This window comes from Apis cerana, linkage group LG4 (genome assembly GCF_029169275.1).
Source record: "Apis cerana isolate GH-2021 linkage group LG4, AcerK_1.0, whole genome shotgun sequence".
Lineage (NCBI taxonomy): Eukaryota > Metazoa > Arthropoda > Insecta > Hymenoptera > Apidae > Apis > Apis cerana.
In genome coordinates this window covers 2,217,927-2,235,926 of record NC_083855.1, presented here as the reverse complement: position 1 = coordinate 2,235,926, position 18,000 = coordinate 2,217,927, and the positions used below count along the sequence as shown (strand labels likewise).

The following is an 18,000-nucleotide window of genomic DNA, read 5'->3' as shown; positions in this document are numbered from 1 at the left end:
ATTATATATTTTATATAGCAATATTTTATCAAATTTTAAATTTAATCTTTTTAAATTTTATTAGATACATATGTATGAAATATTTTATTTGAATTGCTAAATTCAAGAATCATACTGATTATTAATTATATGTAAGTAATTATATATATATATATATATATATATGTTTAAAGGAATAGCAATAAATTATTACAAATATAATACGAAATTAATTAATCGTAAAAATTGATTTTATATATTCATTTTAATAAAATTTAATTGAAAGTTTGATAATCGAAAGTTTGAAAAACATTAAAATTTAATGCCAATAAAACTACTAATAAATTAATTGTTAATTAATTCCTTCTGCCAAAAAGAAAATTTCATTTATAATATTTATGAAATTTTCAAACTAAAATTTTTAATAATCCAATAAATATTTAAATTAAAATGTTGAAAACCATTTTATTTCTTATTTATATTTTATGTGTATTTATTTCATATTTATGTTATTAGATATGTTCTTTAACTAATTTCGTATCACATATTCAAAATTTGCGAGAATAGCCATAAATAAATTTTAAATTATTTGCAATTTTATTTTTATTCTATATTTTGTTTTCAGTGTTTTTAACATATAATGTATTATAATAATAATAATTGATAGAATTTTCGAAAAAAATTGGCTGATAAATATTATATATAATGTAAAAAATAAAAAATTAGCTAATAGCAATTACATAAAAATTTTAATTTTAATATTTATTATTTTTCAATAAAGCTACTAAGAATTTTATCATTTCATTTAGAATTAATATATATAATATATACAATATAATATATAATATATAAGAATTATAACAATATAATTAAAAAATCTACAAATTTATAATAAATATAATAAAAATATAATAAAAGCTAAAAAAATAAAAAATTTGTATCCTACTGAAACATAATATAATATCTAATATATCTAAATATAAATATAAAATAATAATAAAAATTTTAAAAACCGATAAAAATGGATTATAATTACAACAAATGACAAATATAAAAAATAATAAATTTATCCATGAAATTTTCCATATACTTTATTTCTTAAGAATAATAAACGTTCTACCACCTATCGAATCTCTCGACATCTCTTTTAGAATCATCCTGTACGCTTCTCCAAGATTCAGCTTCTTGGAATGCTCCTCTTAAAACCAATCTTACCAACCATCTCCCGATAAAGTGGTCCACCTGTTGATCAGGCTTGAATGAACTCGATGGTAAAATGAGCATGATTCTTGAAAGAAGCTGTACGATAATGGCTCCTCAAGGTGGGAGGTTCGCATTATAGGTGTTGACCCGAGAACCTACATTCACGGAGCGAACTCTTCTCTTTTCCTGGTGTGTCTGCCTCGTCTCCTCTCGAGTATTTGTGTCGATATCAGTTGACTTGCTTACTAACCGATTCTCTCGACGAATACCGTCATCGAAATTCCACTGGAGAAATTACTCCCTCCGATTATTTCTTTTCTTCATATTCTTTTTTTCTCTTTCTATCTCTCTCTTCCTATTTTGTTTCTTTCTTTGCATCACCCAGAAGCGTCATGCTTCTGGACCGCGAAATTGAACGATGTCGAGAAAATAGTCTAAGCAGAGATTTATAAAAGAATATGTTAAACTATCATCGTTAAAATTAAATAATTTAATATTTGGACAAGAAAAATTTGTTTAATCCTTTGTAGTCAAATTTTTTGTATAATTATAAATTAATATGATTAAATGATAGCAAAAAGCAAATAAAATAAAATTTAAAAGATATTCAATTTTATATAGTAATTACATACAGTGTTATACGTTAACATTTTTAGAATAAAAAGTTGTTTATATTTACAAATTAAGATTTTTTAATTAATTTGTATGAATAATTAAAGACAAAATATATAAACCTACAAATTTCGATTCTTTGATATCTAATAAAATTATTTCGATTTTCATTAAAATTTTATGGATATTATAAACAGCATTGATATGATTAAAAAATATTTTTTTAACTCTATTTATTTTTCTAATAATACATTTTTTTTAATATTTCATGAATTTTTGAAAAAATTCTTACAGAAAGTAAAATCTTCATAATGTAAAAATTTTGTTTTGTAATTTAAATTTATTCTTATATTTTCTTATAAAAAATTTTGTTCTTTGCTGACTATATAATTTTTGCTGAATCACTTTATATTAGCAATTCTGTTTTCAAGTAAATTTTATATTTTATACCTTACATTTGTTACATTTTATATTTTATACCTTACATTGTTACATTTTACAATTATCATATCGATAAAACGATAATATTTGGTAAAAACATAACAATAAAATATAATTCCAACATAATTGTATTTCTATTTCTTTTTTGATAATTAGATACCATCGACTTCACTGTCAGTCATTTTTACGCTTGCTTAAACTTTATGATCTCTTGATGTTCTTGCATTTCCAATTATTATCCAATTATTTCCAATTATTTGATGTTAATTCATCCTCTTATTAAACGAACTGGTCGAATTAGTTGATACTACATCTACATCCAATTACATTTTTTCGATTTTTGTCTCTTTCAAATATGCAAAAGAATGATGAAACAATAACATGCATCAGGAAATATGTATCATATATGAAATCAAATTGTTATGGAAAAAAAATTGCAATCATAGTTTGAATTATTTATTCAAAAATTGATAATTTTCATAATATTTCAATAATATTTTTCAATAATATTTGTTGGATTTAAAATCAAATTTTATAAACAAATGGTTTTATTGAAAAAATATTTATTTTAATGAATTACTTGCTATAAATATTACTTTTAATGAATTATTGCTAATAACAGTTCAAAACTATTATAATTCTTGTTTATAATGTGAAATTCTAGAAAGTCTATGTAAAATAACTTATAAGATACTAAACATATCATGTATACTTATAATTAAATAGTTGACGTTTTCAATATTATCAATTAGAATGAAAACAGTTTTTTATTTTTTTTATATCTGGTCTGAAATAAAAATATATTTTTCATATTCTATTATTTTCAATAAATAAATTTTAATATTAAGTCATCATAATCATAATAATTATTATTAATATTATTATATTATTATTATAAATCTATGCAATTTAAAATAAATAAATTATGTATAAGTACATAAATTATGCATAAAAAGTTCACGGAAAATATTTTTGTTAATATTGACAACATTGCAATTATTTTTTTTTTATTATTGGATATTATTAACATTTCTTCATATTCTCTATTATAAATTTAAATTTCACACTTACATAATTTATAATGGTGCACATTTGTAATGAATACTTATTCTTAGCTATATATTACGTTACAATGTTTGCTAATTTTTTCAAAAAATAACGAATTAATAATAAATTAAAAGAAGTATTTTAGAGATGATTGAAATTTTCAAGATATATTGTATATTATATCTTAAAACATTTTTTTAATTTGGTATTACTTTTTTTTTTCAAAAGATCGCAGAATATCTTATTTCATTTGTGATAACAACTAGAAACAAGTATTCATTAAAATTATTACTGAGTGTTATTATATCGCTAAGTGATACAATAATATAATCATAAAATTTAAATTATAAATTATAATAAAAAACATTATTAATTATATAATCTAGTAGAAAAAATTATTGTAGTTGTCAATATCGGAAAACAAGAATCATTCTATGTATTTTTTTAAATAAAGAATATATATATATATATATATATCTAAATAGTGAGAAGATGAAATAGCTTTCTATATACAATATGTAAATAAATATTCTAATATAACCTAACAAATCTCATATATATATATATATTATAAATTATTTTTATTTCTATTTGATCTTGTAAATACTAGCAATATCATTTGCAAATGATTGATTTAATTAAATGATTTTTTATAATTTTTCATTGTAAAATTAAATATTTTTTCTAATATTTCATAAAATAATTCTTCTTAACTGATCATGAATGAAAGTTAAAAGAATCAAAATAATAAAAATTCTGATGAATATCAACAATGAATATTCATAGTTTAGTTTATTAGTCAATATCCATTAATCATTTCACAGTTTATGATTTTTTGAAAATTATTTGAAATATATTATGCATTAGTAAGTCATGTTATTTTAATAATATTTTATGGAATTCTATCAGTTGCAGTCATATTCGTAATTATCTTATTTTTTCATCGTTAATGAAAGACAAACGAATAAAGAAATTAAAAATTTATATAATCCCAAAAATATTTATTAATCTGATTATTTATTATTTTATATTCTTTCTTATTTTAAAATCATTATTATATATATATATATTTAAAATATTAATAGAGAAAAATGATTGAAATAGATTTTGAATAATTTCTTTTTCTTTATTAATATATAATTTTGTATAAAATTTATTAAATTTAATATGAATATATCTTTGCTCATATTTATAATAATTTAAATAGTAATGGATTTTTTTTTATTAACATGGATATATCAAAAGTTATATGATTGAAGAGTTGTATCAATGTATGAGAGTATAAAGCTTTGCTAACTTTCACTTTTATCCACGTGATGAATCCCTCTTTGTTTTTCTTTTCTATACTCTTTTAAAGAAATCCCTTGCAATTGAAATATATTATTGCAATAACTTCATTTATAATATCTATTATGTCTATTTTTGATTGATAATTAATTCTTATAATTATTATATTCTTATATATAAGTTAAAATATTTTATTAAATTATTTCATTACATTAATAATTCGAAGATGAATAAACATTGAAATTGATTTGAGATAATGAAACATAACTTTTAGTATATAATATTATTTTCAAAGAATATTTTTGGTAAAATAATAATTTTTTTTAATGCATTTTTAAAATTAAAATAAGATGCATAACGTAAGTACTTTTAATTCTTTTCGATATTATTAACTGTTTAAATATAATCATAGTATTTATTATCAAATATTTATTTATTAATCATATTATGATTATATTCAATCTTTATTTTGAAGATTGTTTTTTATAATTTTTTGATTTTATCATTAAAATTTATTAGTTTATTATTATTAGAATATTAGCAATTAATATTCGATTTTTTTTATTAAAAAATAAGATTTTGAACACATTGTTTTATTTATATAATTACTTTTTCTCCGTTTTTATATAACTAAACAAAGAAAGAATGAAATACGAAAATGCATATTAGTGTAGTAAATTTATACATGTAATTTATAGATTTTAGTTTCATTCAATATTTCATAATCGTATTTTTTTTCCCCTATTGTATTTTTTATTTTTTTTTAGTTCTTTTGTTATCAGTAGAAAATTGACAAAAACGAGAAAAATTAACAGAATGCATTTCATAAGTGAAAAAACTAAAAATTGGTTGCATTTATTTTTTTTTTAATAAAGGAAAAAAAAGCAAAATATATTTTTATAAAATCTATTCTATTTCCATAATACATTCTATCGATTGATTATTTTCAGATGAATCGATTGATTTATTTAATGAATTTTCAATCTCTTCAAACTTAACTTCTTCAGAAGAATTTTGTGATTTTTTTGAAACTTTTGCTTGAATATCTTTATTTTCTTTTGACTCTTTATTTGCTTTCTTTAATGCATTTAAATGTTTTTTACCAAATCTTCTAAATTTAAAATTAGTCATATATCTTAATTCACCATTCCAATTTCTTAACATTTCGCATTGAGTTGGATTTAAAATATCAGGAATTTCTGAAAATATTTATAAAAATATTTATAAAAAAAATTATAAATATATAAATATGCATTAAAAATAATAATGACAATTATTTTATATATAATAACAATTATAACAATAATATATAACAATAAGATAAATTGTAATTACATACCTATTCCACATGTATCATACTCTTCTTGTTCTTTCTCCCTAGTCATTCTTAATATATCTTCCCTACTTGCATGTTGCTTATTTCTCTTGTAACTTATAGATCTTTTTATAAGAATTTGTTCCATCTCTTCATCATGTCTTGTTATATATCTTTAAACAAAATACAAAAATAATCATATTTCTAATTTGTAATTCTATCTTACCTACGTTTCTAACAAACGAGCAGTTAATTCTGGAGTATAAGGACAAATATCTGGAATCATGTGTTCTTTGATCCATAACATTTTTTCTCCTACTAAATTTTGTTTAATCAAGCCATTAATTTTTGCTTTTCGTCTATTTGTTATTCTAAAAAAATAAAATATTTGTTTTATTAATATATAATATTATATATAATATATTATATATAATATAAAACATAATATAAAAATATAAAATATAATACAAATCATATATAAAAATATATGATATAAGAAGATTGTGATAATTAATTAAATTTACTTTCTGGTTCTTTTTGCAATTGCAATAGACTTTCTACTATTTGGATGTGCAATTTTCTTTGCTTTTAGAAACTCTTTTCTCATTGCAGTAGTCTATAAAATAAAACGACATATACAAATAAATTTTCTAAAATAATAAATCATATATTTTGTTCAAATATAATAATTTTACCATATTTGTCGTTTATTGTAATTAAAATCCTATCTTTCAAAACTTTAATTGAAAACACATGAAAACCTAACCCATTTCTTGAATAAAAAATTAACTATAACCATAGACTATAATTTACTATGATTATAACTTTCATATCAGATCATACTATTTGTATAACGATTAATAAGTTAAATTGAAGCAAAGATAATAAAAAAATATATGAAAATAATAAAAAATATAATTTATATTAAAAATAATAATAAATTCATCAGATACTATCTCATATAAAATTATTAAAATTATTTTATTTTACAATCAATAATTATGAATAAATAATTTTTCTTTAAATATTTGTGTATTATTCTTAATTTTTTTTAATTAAAATAAGTTATAAAGAAATAAATACAAATTAAATGTTATCAACATCTCAATTAAAATTTAATTTTTTTAAAATTATAATATATTCTAAATTATAATTTAGAATATATATTATAATGGGCATTTAAAATTATAAGAGTAAAAATAAATATGATGCAAATAAAATAAATAATATAAATATTACTTAACAATGATTTAATAATGATAAAAGTTCAATAATGGTTATATTAATAATGGTGATTCGCAAATATTTAAACATTGTTTTGAAAATAAAAATTTTTATCATTACTTAGTCTATATCATATAAATAATTTTATTTTTGCTTCAAGCAATTATCTAATATATGTTATGTCTATAAGTATTTATATGATCTAAGGCTACAATAGCGACAGTCATGACATCTAACGACAATGAATGTAACATCGAAGAATTTTATATTACTATACTTCCGGTTTAATAAAATCAAAATTTTTTTCTTCTGTTTCGAGTTATTTTTAGCAATTTCTGTAAATATTAAAATAATAACCTATTTTACAATATTTAATCTTTGATAAATATTTATTAATAGAATTTCATTTGAAAAAAGTTTTTTTTTTGAAATATATTCATTAAGCAAAAAACCCAAACTTGAAATAGACAATGAGAATGAAAGTTTTTATTATTATATTTTTCCTCTTAATTTTAACATCAAATGGAACAAGTTTTGGTAGAAAAAAATCTGCTAAATGTCGAAAGGACAGTGAGAAAACTTTAAGTAAAAACGATGAGAACTTAACAGTCGATTATTATTATAATTGTGACCCAACAGAATTTGGAATAGTACAAAAGATTTCGTATTTGCGTTCTTGTTCGACATGTGACACGATAGAAATCAATTTCTCCTCCGCTTGTATCAGATGTGGAATGTGTCTTGCCATTGCTGATAAGGTTAATCCATTTTCATTTTTTTCGTTCGTCTTATTCCTTTTTCCTTGTACAAGTATTTATTTTAATATGCGCATCGGATTATTTTATATTTTATCGTTTTTCTTATCATCAAAAATTTTTTAATCTTAATATTTTATTTTTTCAAGAAAAAAAATACATTTATAATTTATTGATAAAATTTTTTAAATTTTTGTGTAAGATTAAAATTTTTTTATTCTTATTGTAGAATTATAAATTTTTATGAGAAAGAAATAAAAATGAAATAGAAAAAAAATCAGATCAAAAATTAAAATCAGATCATTTCTCAAATATATTGCAGGATTAAATTATATTCATATAAATATTTATATATTTTTATTTTTAAAAGATTTAATTATATTACATTAGATTATTCGCGAAGTTTGTAGCAAAATTTTTAATATTTTTATTATTTTTATAGATTGCTATTATAATTTATATTTTTAATTGTAGAATGTATTCTTAATACAAATGTACACAAATATTTTAACATTTTTTATAAAAATTTTAATATCAACTCATAATTATATACTATTTATATCTTAATTATATAGTATAAAAATAATATATAAAATTTTGTTATAATATTCATAATTATTATAAATTATTATAAATATTATAATAAAATTAACTTTTAATTCTGCTACGAAAATTATTTTAATATACAATTTTAATATACACCAGAACATTGTATCAATATATTTGTTAGAAATTTTAGTATAAAATTTAGCATTATTATTATAAACATACAATAGAAAATTATTTAATTATAATTTTAAAATATAATAATATTATTTTAATAATTATTTATTTGGAAAAATCTATTTATATTTATAAATAGATGTATAAATAGATTATAAGAAAAAAATTGATTGAAATAATTAATCGTATATTTATATTTTTTATTAAATATTTACATTTATATTTACATTTTATTAATAAGAATAATTAACATATTACTAAGAATATGTTTATATTTAGTAATATATTATATATTAATTTTTATATTATATATATTAATATATATAATATATTAATTATCATATTATATATTAATTTATAACACAATGTTTTAACTTTTTTATCTTGTTAATTTATGTTAATTACACATGTTCATTTCTTCGATGATAATTTCAAATTATTCAGGTCGACAATCGAAATTTGGAGGACTAGAAAATAGTGGTGAACTTTAGATCTAAAATTTTAGCCTCTGGTATTTGTTTTTCTGAAATATTAATAAAAAACTTTCAATATTATATATTTATAACTACATACAAATATTCTAATTCATTGAATGCTGTTATCTATATATTATTAATATAATAGTGTAATTAATTGTTGCAATTAATAATGTTTAATTACCATATAGAATATCTCAATTCATCAAAAATCTAATCATTTGTTACCAAGAAATTAAACATATTTGATTTATCAAATACAAATATTAGCAATTATGAGCAAAATAGAAAAAAACAATTTGTAATATAAAAAGAATATAAAAACATTTAATACACTGATATAGCAATTGTTATTATATTGGATACGCTTCGAATATAATTGATCTCACAAAGTAATAAATATTATGTGAGAATTAAAAAATAATTTTCATAAGATTGCTAATATTTGCAACAATTTTATGGAAATAATTGAAAGTTTTACATAGAAACAGTTTTATTATAATTATTATTAATGACGATAATTTCTACAAGCAAAAGTTATTATATTAATTAGATACTGAATTATCGTTAATATTTATATATTTATATCGTTAATATTTATTCATTAATATTTCGAAATTAATAAATACTTGAAGCTAAAATTTTATATTTGGAATCTATATTCTCTCTCTTACAATCTTTCCATTTCGTATTGATCGATCATTTTCGGAATTTTTCTTTTTTTCTATTAAAATTACAAAATTTTTCAAAAAATTCATGTAAAAAGCATACATATTCATACAATATGAGATTATATATACATATTATATATACATAGACATAGACATGTTATGATATTTATGAATATTTATGAATATATTTAAAATTTTTTAAAAAAATTCATATAAAAAGTATACATATTCATATAATATGAGATATTATACATATACATATACATAGATTATAAACATATACATAGATATGTTATGATATTTATAAATATTTATGAATATGATTACATTTGTGTTTTTTAACGATTGTTTATTTAAAGTTATATTTCTTAGATAAATCAAACACTGTTAGATGTACACGAAGTGCTACCTAATGCGTGTTTTAATGATACCGAAATTGAGCTTCTTTTGAGGACCATATGTGATCATTCTTTTCAATAGTAAATATCTGATAAATAAATTAATTTACTAATTAAAAAAGATAAACATGTCTTTATAATTCTTTAACAGCTATGGTCTTCACGAAGTAAATGGAAGGAGATATATTTCTGATAAATTACCAGGTTCTGTTATAGTGAGTACTACTGCTGATGGACTTTGGGGGAAAAGGTCAGTAAAATTATTAAAAATATGTATTTTATTTTTAAGTAATGATTAAAATATTTAATTTTAAAAGTATTAAATTTACTTCAATAAAAAGAAAAATATATATATAATATATTTATAATATATTTTTTAAATTAATTTAAATATTATTATAATAATTATATAAATATTAATATAGAAAAAATATAGAAAAAAGCATTCATTGATTTTTTTTATAATATAATTTTTACTTATATATATATATATATATATATAATACATATGTATAATCATTGTTTGATCTTAGTTTCCGAAATGTCTATGACAAATCTCAGTATGTAATCTCTTATTTATTATTTTTATAAACATATTATGATGATTAATAAATAATATATCAAGAAGCTATTTCTTTATGGATTTTAATGAATTTATATTTCAATTCAAATATTATCTTGGATATTTTAAAAAATAAAGAATATAAAATAATTTTTAAACAATCGAAATTATAATAATTAAAATTGCAACGATAGATATTAATTGTAATGAAATTGATATCATTGATATCATAAATATTAAAAAAAAATTGTATACAAAATATGTTTTATTTTTCTTTTATTTTTATTTTTCCTTTTTGTTATTCTTTATTATTATTATTATTATTATTATTATTATTATTATTGTTATTGAATAAAATTTCAAAAATTCCAATAATTGAACAATTCGAAATTTGGAGAGATAGGAAAAAGATTGCTTTAAATTTTTTTTTTTGAGTTCTTATTACATAATTTCAATTATTAATTGTTATTTAAATATTAATGACATTCATGATAATATAATAACATTCAGTGCTATAATGCTTATACAAATGCGACTAATACAATTATCTTCACTATAGAAATGTATAATAGTTAATAGAAATGTATAATACTATAGAAATGTATAATAGTTAATATTATATTTATAGAGAATATCTTGTAAAATATTTAATTGCTTCTATGAAAAATTATAAAAAAAAATTAAATTATTAATCTAAGTACGTATCACAATATCCGTATATTAAGTAAATACAAAATCACTTGTATTTGAAGCGAAATAATAGCAATTATGATATCTATATGCTTTTATATTACAATTGGTTTTTTTGTACTCTGGCTAATATTTCATACTTGATTCATATTCATATTATTTCATACTTAATATTTCATATTTGATATAATAAATATGTTTAATTTTTTGAGAATGAATGATTAAATTTATTAAATTAATTAAATTAATGAATTGTAAATGACACATACGAAATCAATAGCAATATTCAGAATTAATTATCAGCTACTTGATATTCGATAATATACTAAACTGTACTATGGTATATTATAGTTATAAATATAAAATTAATGTTTTATTCATATACTTTAATATACATCTGAATAAGCAGCATTCAATTAGTAATATCTTACAATATATAGAAAAATTTTATTAATATCTCATAAATTAATAAATATGTGAAAATTTTATTTTATAATCGTTTTTCTTTTTCTAAATTTATTTTTTTATTGTTAATTGTTTATCAATGATTGAGAATTATAACTTTCTTTTTCTTATTATTATTATCAATTTTTATGTTTAAAAATTAATAAATTATAAAAAATTTAAATTTATGAATTTTAAGCAATAAAAATAATATTTATTAATGTTTAAAAAATATTTCATTTTTATCTTGATATTTTCAATATACAAAAATATTTTCTTCCATATCTATTGAAAAAAATTATAATTATAAATTTTAAGAATTATATTTTTTATATTATATAATTAAAAAATCGTATAATTAATTTTGAATATAAAATTTTTTATAATCTATTATGCAATATATTAATATTATGCAATTATGTAATATATTATAATCTATTATACAATTATGCAATATATTATAATCTATTATACAATTATGCAATATATTAAATATTGCATATATTAAATATATAATAATTTTATTATAATATTATTATTATATAGTAAACATTTGTACTTATATATTTATGATTATATGTTTCGTGCTTTACTTTTTTCTCTTTTTATATTTTATTTTATTTAGATTAAGCGATCTTTGTCATTATTATCTTGATGAAATCGGTGAAATATCATTGTACAAACAATGGCAACAGTGGTACGATGATGAAAAAAATGATGACTTATATAGCATCATGTGTCGGTAATAAAATGAGATCCTCAGCGGAATAAAAAATTGAATGAAAAAAAATGTTTATTAATAACTTTTTTATTATATTTTTGGCGTTTTAGAAATATACATGGTCTATTACGAGATTGTAAGAGTATGGAAAATATTGAGAAATACGAATATCCATGTAAAAGTTTCAATGCTAAAATGAAAATCTCTGCAACTTTCGACAGATATGGTTATCGAAGTTAATATTATCCATCGTGTAATAAACTACAAATATGTAAATACAATTGTAACATATAATTCAAATATATGATTATTTATATACTTTTTCTAGCTATATATTACTCAATATAAATAAACATAAATTTATATTTTGTTTTATTTTCTTAGTAATAATATTATATTATATAATTATTCTGCACATAAAAATTATATAAATAAATATTAAAAACTATTATCATAAATAATCCAAAAATGTTTAACTTTTGGATAATAAATTGATAACAATGCTGAAATCATTTTTAATTAATTTCACTTTATTATTAAATAAGATTAAAAAAGTGTAGTTACAAATATTATTTAACAAATTATTTTATTATTATTGCATTTTTATCGAGTCTCGTGTTAAACAATTACACTAAACCGACAATTAAATGCTAATTTTACTTATACCTACATTAAATTTTTATTTAAAAATTCTGAATGATATATAAAATTTGAGATTACAAAGTAAGAAACAAAAATAAACTAAAGAAATATTTTATTTATTATAATTTGTAATTATTAATTTTATTTTTTTTTCATCCTAATCTCTATTATGTGTATATAAATTTTAATAATTCATAATTTATTTTTGATTTTTATCGAATTTAATTGTTCACATTATTGTATAACATATTGTATAACAAACAAACATTGCAAAAAATAGAAAAAAAATGATTAGTAATGATAATGCATGCATAATATGGAAGAAATATTTTTCCATTGGATATTAATATATTGATGAGACACCTTATAGAAAAGATTCATTTAAATGTCAAAATTGACAAGAATATAAAATAAGAAGAATATTGGTTAAATTAGATTATGCCAAGTCGTTATTAGATTATAAATAATTGAAGTTTATGTTAGAAGAAGCAGAAATAGACAGATATAAAGTCTTGTAAATTTCATTTAAATTAAATTAATCATTAATCAATATTTTTATATATTATATTTTGTATTTGTTTTAGTTTCTAGAAACGATCTTTCTATAAATATATTCCAAAAATATATTAATATTTTCTATATGAAATAATAATCATCGCGTAACATTCATTTAATTCAACCAAATTAATTTTTTAAAATAAATAAATATTAGACATTATTTTTTTTAATATTTAAAATTATTAAATCAATAATTTTTTATTTATTTATTTGTATTAAATTATTAAATTATTATTAAAAAAATGAACAATTAATTTCGTATATTTTAGATTTAATAAGAATTTTTCCTTTTTTTTTTTTTGTGTTTCTGTTTATACCTATTTCGATATGTATTGCATGAAACAAAAAGAAGATTGAAAGAACGGCAAATAATGAATGAAATATTTTCTCGTATGATAGAATGTTACGTGATATTTTTCATGATACTTTTAAAGTTGATAGATATGTTTATTTATAATCATAGCTTATTAGAGATAACAAGATTAGATTTGCATCTTTATATCTTTTGTTCAGTTTTACAGTATATATCATATTGATTACATATGTATTCATATATGTGTGATTCTAATATGATCTATGGATTGGTTCATTGCATGATTAAAATCGTATAAATATTTAAATTTCGGGAGTAATATAATAAGCTATGATATTTGATGATATGAACTAGCTAGTTGTTTTTTATTTATAATTATTTCTTATTTTGCTCATATTTTTCTATATAAAATATATATTTACATTATATTTTGTATATATATTTATATATTCCGCATTATATATGTATATTTTTCATATTTGATATGAATTTTTTTTGATATGAATATGAATTTGATATTTGATATATTTATAATTAAATATATTTATAATAAAAATTCACAATATAATCATAATTAAGAAAAATATATGTCAAGATTAATTATATTCATGATTAATTACATTTTATATGATTTTAGTATTAACTATTTTAAATAATCTTATAATGTGTTTAATTTCATTATTTTGAAATTTCTTACTCCTTTTTGATAATATTTAAAGATATTTCAAAAATAAGTTAAATAGTTTTGAGAAACTAAAGCATTATTAGTTTAGAAAATATTTACATTTAATAATTATTTTTAATAAGTTTTTCTGATAATTCAAAATTCAAGAAAATTTAAAGTTTAAAAATTACTTAATTCAGAATTTATAATTCTTATTCCAGAATTGCGATAATTCATTCTTTTATATCTTGCTTTGTTATTGTTTTTTTGATTTCTAACATTTGTTTCTATTTCATATTTTTGTTTATTTGTTATAATTTAAGAACAAAGCGCAAGTTTTTTATTTCGTACATCTTGTATATTATTATTATATTATTATATTTCAAAGAAGATGTAAAATAAACATTCAATGAAACTTCTTGTTTTATATTCTGAAATACCGATTGTATAAAAAATTAGAGTGTATAGTTATGCTCTCTACAATTTAAAGCGATGAGTATAAATTATATTCAATTTAATCATCGAAATTAGTAAAGAAAACAGAAATATATTATATAAATATAGATGTAATAAAAAAAAATAATTATAAATATAGTTATATTTGTTACATTTTCATATATAAAATCATTATATGTACATATATATATGTGTGTATATACACACATTACAAATTAAAAAATTTCATAAATTTTTACACCAAGTAAGACTTATATATCAATTTCATACAAATTATTCAAAATTTACATTTCTTTTTTTTTCTTTTGGCTGTAGTTCATTATTAATTTCTCAAATTTATTTTAAAAATTTATCTAAATATAATTTACTAAAATTATTGATGAAATGTAAAAAATTAACTTACTCTCTGATCTCTCTGATAATTTTTAAATATATTATAGACGAGATTTTAAATAATTTTTTCCTATATATATTATCATCGACCTTAATTTCGAGATTAATTTCAAGATATTTACAAAAAACTATGCCATATAAAAAAAAATGCTATTATACTATATACTATTCATAAAATATGATGTTATAACAAAATATGCTTCATCATGCTGTTACTATTAATTAACTATTCATATAAACATATCACGGTGGCTGGTACCAAAGTTCTAATATTGATTACACGTGTGAGTAGTGAACGATTGACCCTTGAAAGAAACAAATTAGCAATGACATCACGAAGAACACAATCTTTTTCGAGCAATATATCTACTCGCAAGACCATTCTATTAGTTGCAGTTTTTATAATAATGTATTCAATATATATTTACATAATGTACATAATTAATAATTCACAATAAACTATTAATTTATAGTCATATTTTTTTAATAGTTTTACCATTTTAATTTTTACTATGGTATAAATATTTATATATTTAGATTCTTATATTGTGTTTGTTTTATTATGGATTGATCACTCGTAATCTTTCTAAAAAATTATTTATATAAATATTAATTATCATTATATATATATACAGAAAAACGATTGTTTTGAAATCATATAATTTAACGATTCTTTTTGTGGAAAAAATAGTTTTGATTTTTCTTTTATAAAAATATGTTCGTTATGATCTTGTGATTTTGCTAATGAAAATAAAACTAAATATATAATTAAAATGATTTTATATTGATAATAATAATATCGTGAATCAATCTGCATTTCGCTCACTTTTATTTCCAATAAAATAATTCTTTATCATTCTTTTCCTTTCATTATTATTTATTCTCTTTCAATCGTACATTTTCTTTCTTTGTCACCGTCTAAACAAAAGTCGCTATTGTTAGAAACGAACAATCGAATTACCGATATCAAGCGAAGTTGTGAAACTCGATCATCTAATTGATAAACAACGGCATACCATTTTTTATAATTGACAGAGACTGATCTTAACCTGCTACCGCTTATACATATGATATATATTCTTCAAATGAAAATTGGTATTATCTATATTAAAATGTATTTAGCTAGTTGTGCAAATTTGTCAATAACTGATGTGATGTTATAAAAGAATTTAAAAAATGTAAATTTGAAAATTTTTTCGAGACATTATAATAAAATTATACGCTTTATCCAGAAATATACGATTTCTATTCAATATTTGTTTATCTATTTTAAATTATATATATCATATAATCATCAAATAGTTAATAGTTTTCATTATCATTGATTTAAGTAAAATATTAATTTACATATAAGTATATAAAATTTAAAATATTTTAGTAATATATATACACATATATATACACATAATTATATAATTATATATAATTATATATATATATAATTAGCCATAAATTAAATGTTTTAATTTATTATCATATATAACAAATTATTATTTATATTTAATGTATAATAATGTATATATTATTGTATTATATATATTTATATTAATAATGTATATATTAATGATATAAATTTCTGAAGAAACCATATATGATGAATAAATTATTATTTTACGTCGGTTATGCTTGAAAATCTAAGAAAATGTTTCTTGAAATTTACAAAATTAATGTTATAAAATTTATTCGATGAAAATTGTAAAATTATAAAATTAAAGCATAAATAAAATATATAAAACATAATTATGTATAAAAATATGATATATATCTTATAAATTTCAATATTTCAATATTTCAATATTTATTTCAAATATTTTATTAGATATTTAAAAATATTTTGTTCAAAAAACTGCAAGAAAAAATTCATAATTTTTGATTAATAAAATTAACTTTTTAATAAATAATTATCTAGAATCCCTAATTTTTTTAATGTAATAAGAATAATATTTATTTGATTAATATTTATTTTTAAAAATAAAAACTTTTGCAATTATGATATATTAAAATTGAAATAAATGTAAAAAAATTACAAGCATAATATTTTCCATGCAAAACTGTTCTTATTAACTGTTTTATAATAATCTTTATAAAGATATGTATATTTTAATATAAAATTTTATAATTTTATATTTTGTTTAAATTTTACAAGACTAAATTTTATTTAAGATTTCACATTAAAATAAAAATTATAATTTTAATCACTATGAATGTTATAATCTTATTTTCTATTAAATAACAGAAAATAACATTAATGTAATAAGAGAGCTTTAAAGTCCTTCAAATTGTAATACAAAAAATTTATTGTATGTTATACATATAATTTATATATATGTTATACATATCTTATATCTCATCTTGATTTTGTGTATATATATAATATTTAAGTATACATAAATTATTAAATTTGATAGCAAATTAACACATAGATT

At 18.1% G+C, this 18,000-nt stretch overlaps 2 protein-coding genes across 2 annotated transcripts; one reads left to right on the top strand and one right to left on the bottom strand.

Moving 5' to 3' along the window:
- Positions 1 to 5,461: 5,461 nt before the first annotated feature.
- On the bottom strand, positions 5,462 to 6,720 carry LOC108000071 (translation machinery-associated protein 16 homolog). Its single transcript, XM_017060220.3, has 5 exons — positions 6,580 to 6,720; positions 6,409 to 6,500; positions 6,115 to 6,255; positions 5,909 to 6,057; positions 5,462 to 5,768 (listed from the first exon to the last, which is right to left on the bottom strand). The coding sequence occupies exons 1-5, from the start codon at positions 6,580 to 6,582 to the stop codon at positions 5,476 to 5,478; spliced, it is 678 nt and encodes a 225-aa protein (XP_016915709.1). The 5' UTR covers positions 6,583 to 6,720; the 3' UTR covers positions 5,462 to 5,475.
- A 694-nt stretch (positions 6,721 to 7,414) lies between these two features.
- Positions 7,415 to 12,813, top strand: LOC108000081 (uncharacterized). The gene is made up of 4 exons (XM_062073491.1): positions 7,415 to 7,866; positions 10,106 to 10,212; positions 10,283 to 10,381; positions 12,453 to 12,813. The coding sequence occupies exons 1-4, from the start codon at positions 7,579 to 7,581 to the stop codon at positions 12,571 to 12,573; spliced, it is 615 nt and encodes a 204-aa protein (XP_061929475.1). The 5' UTR covers positions 7,415 to 7,578; the 3' UTR covers positions 12,574 to 12,813.
- Positions 12,814 to 18,000: the final 5,187 nt, after the last annotated feature.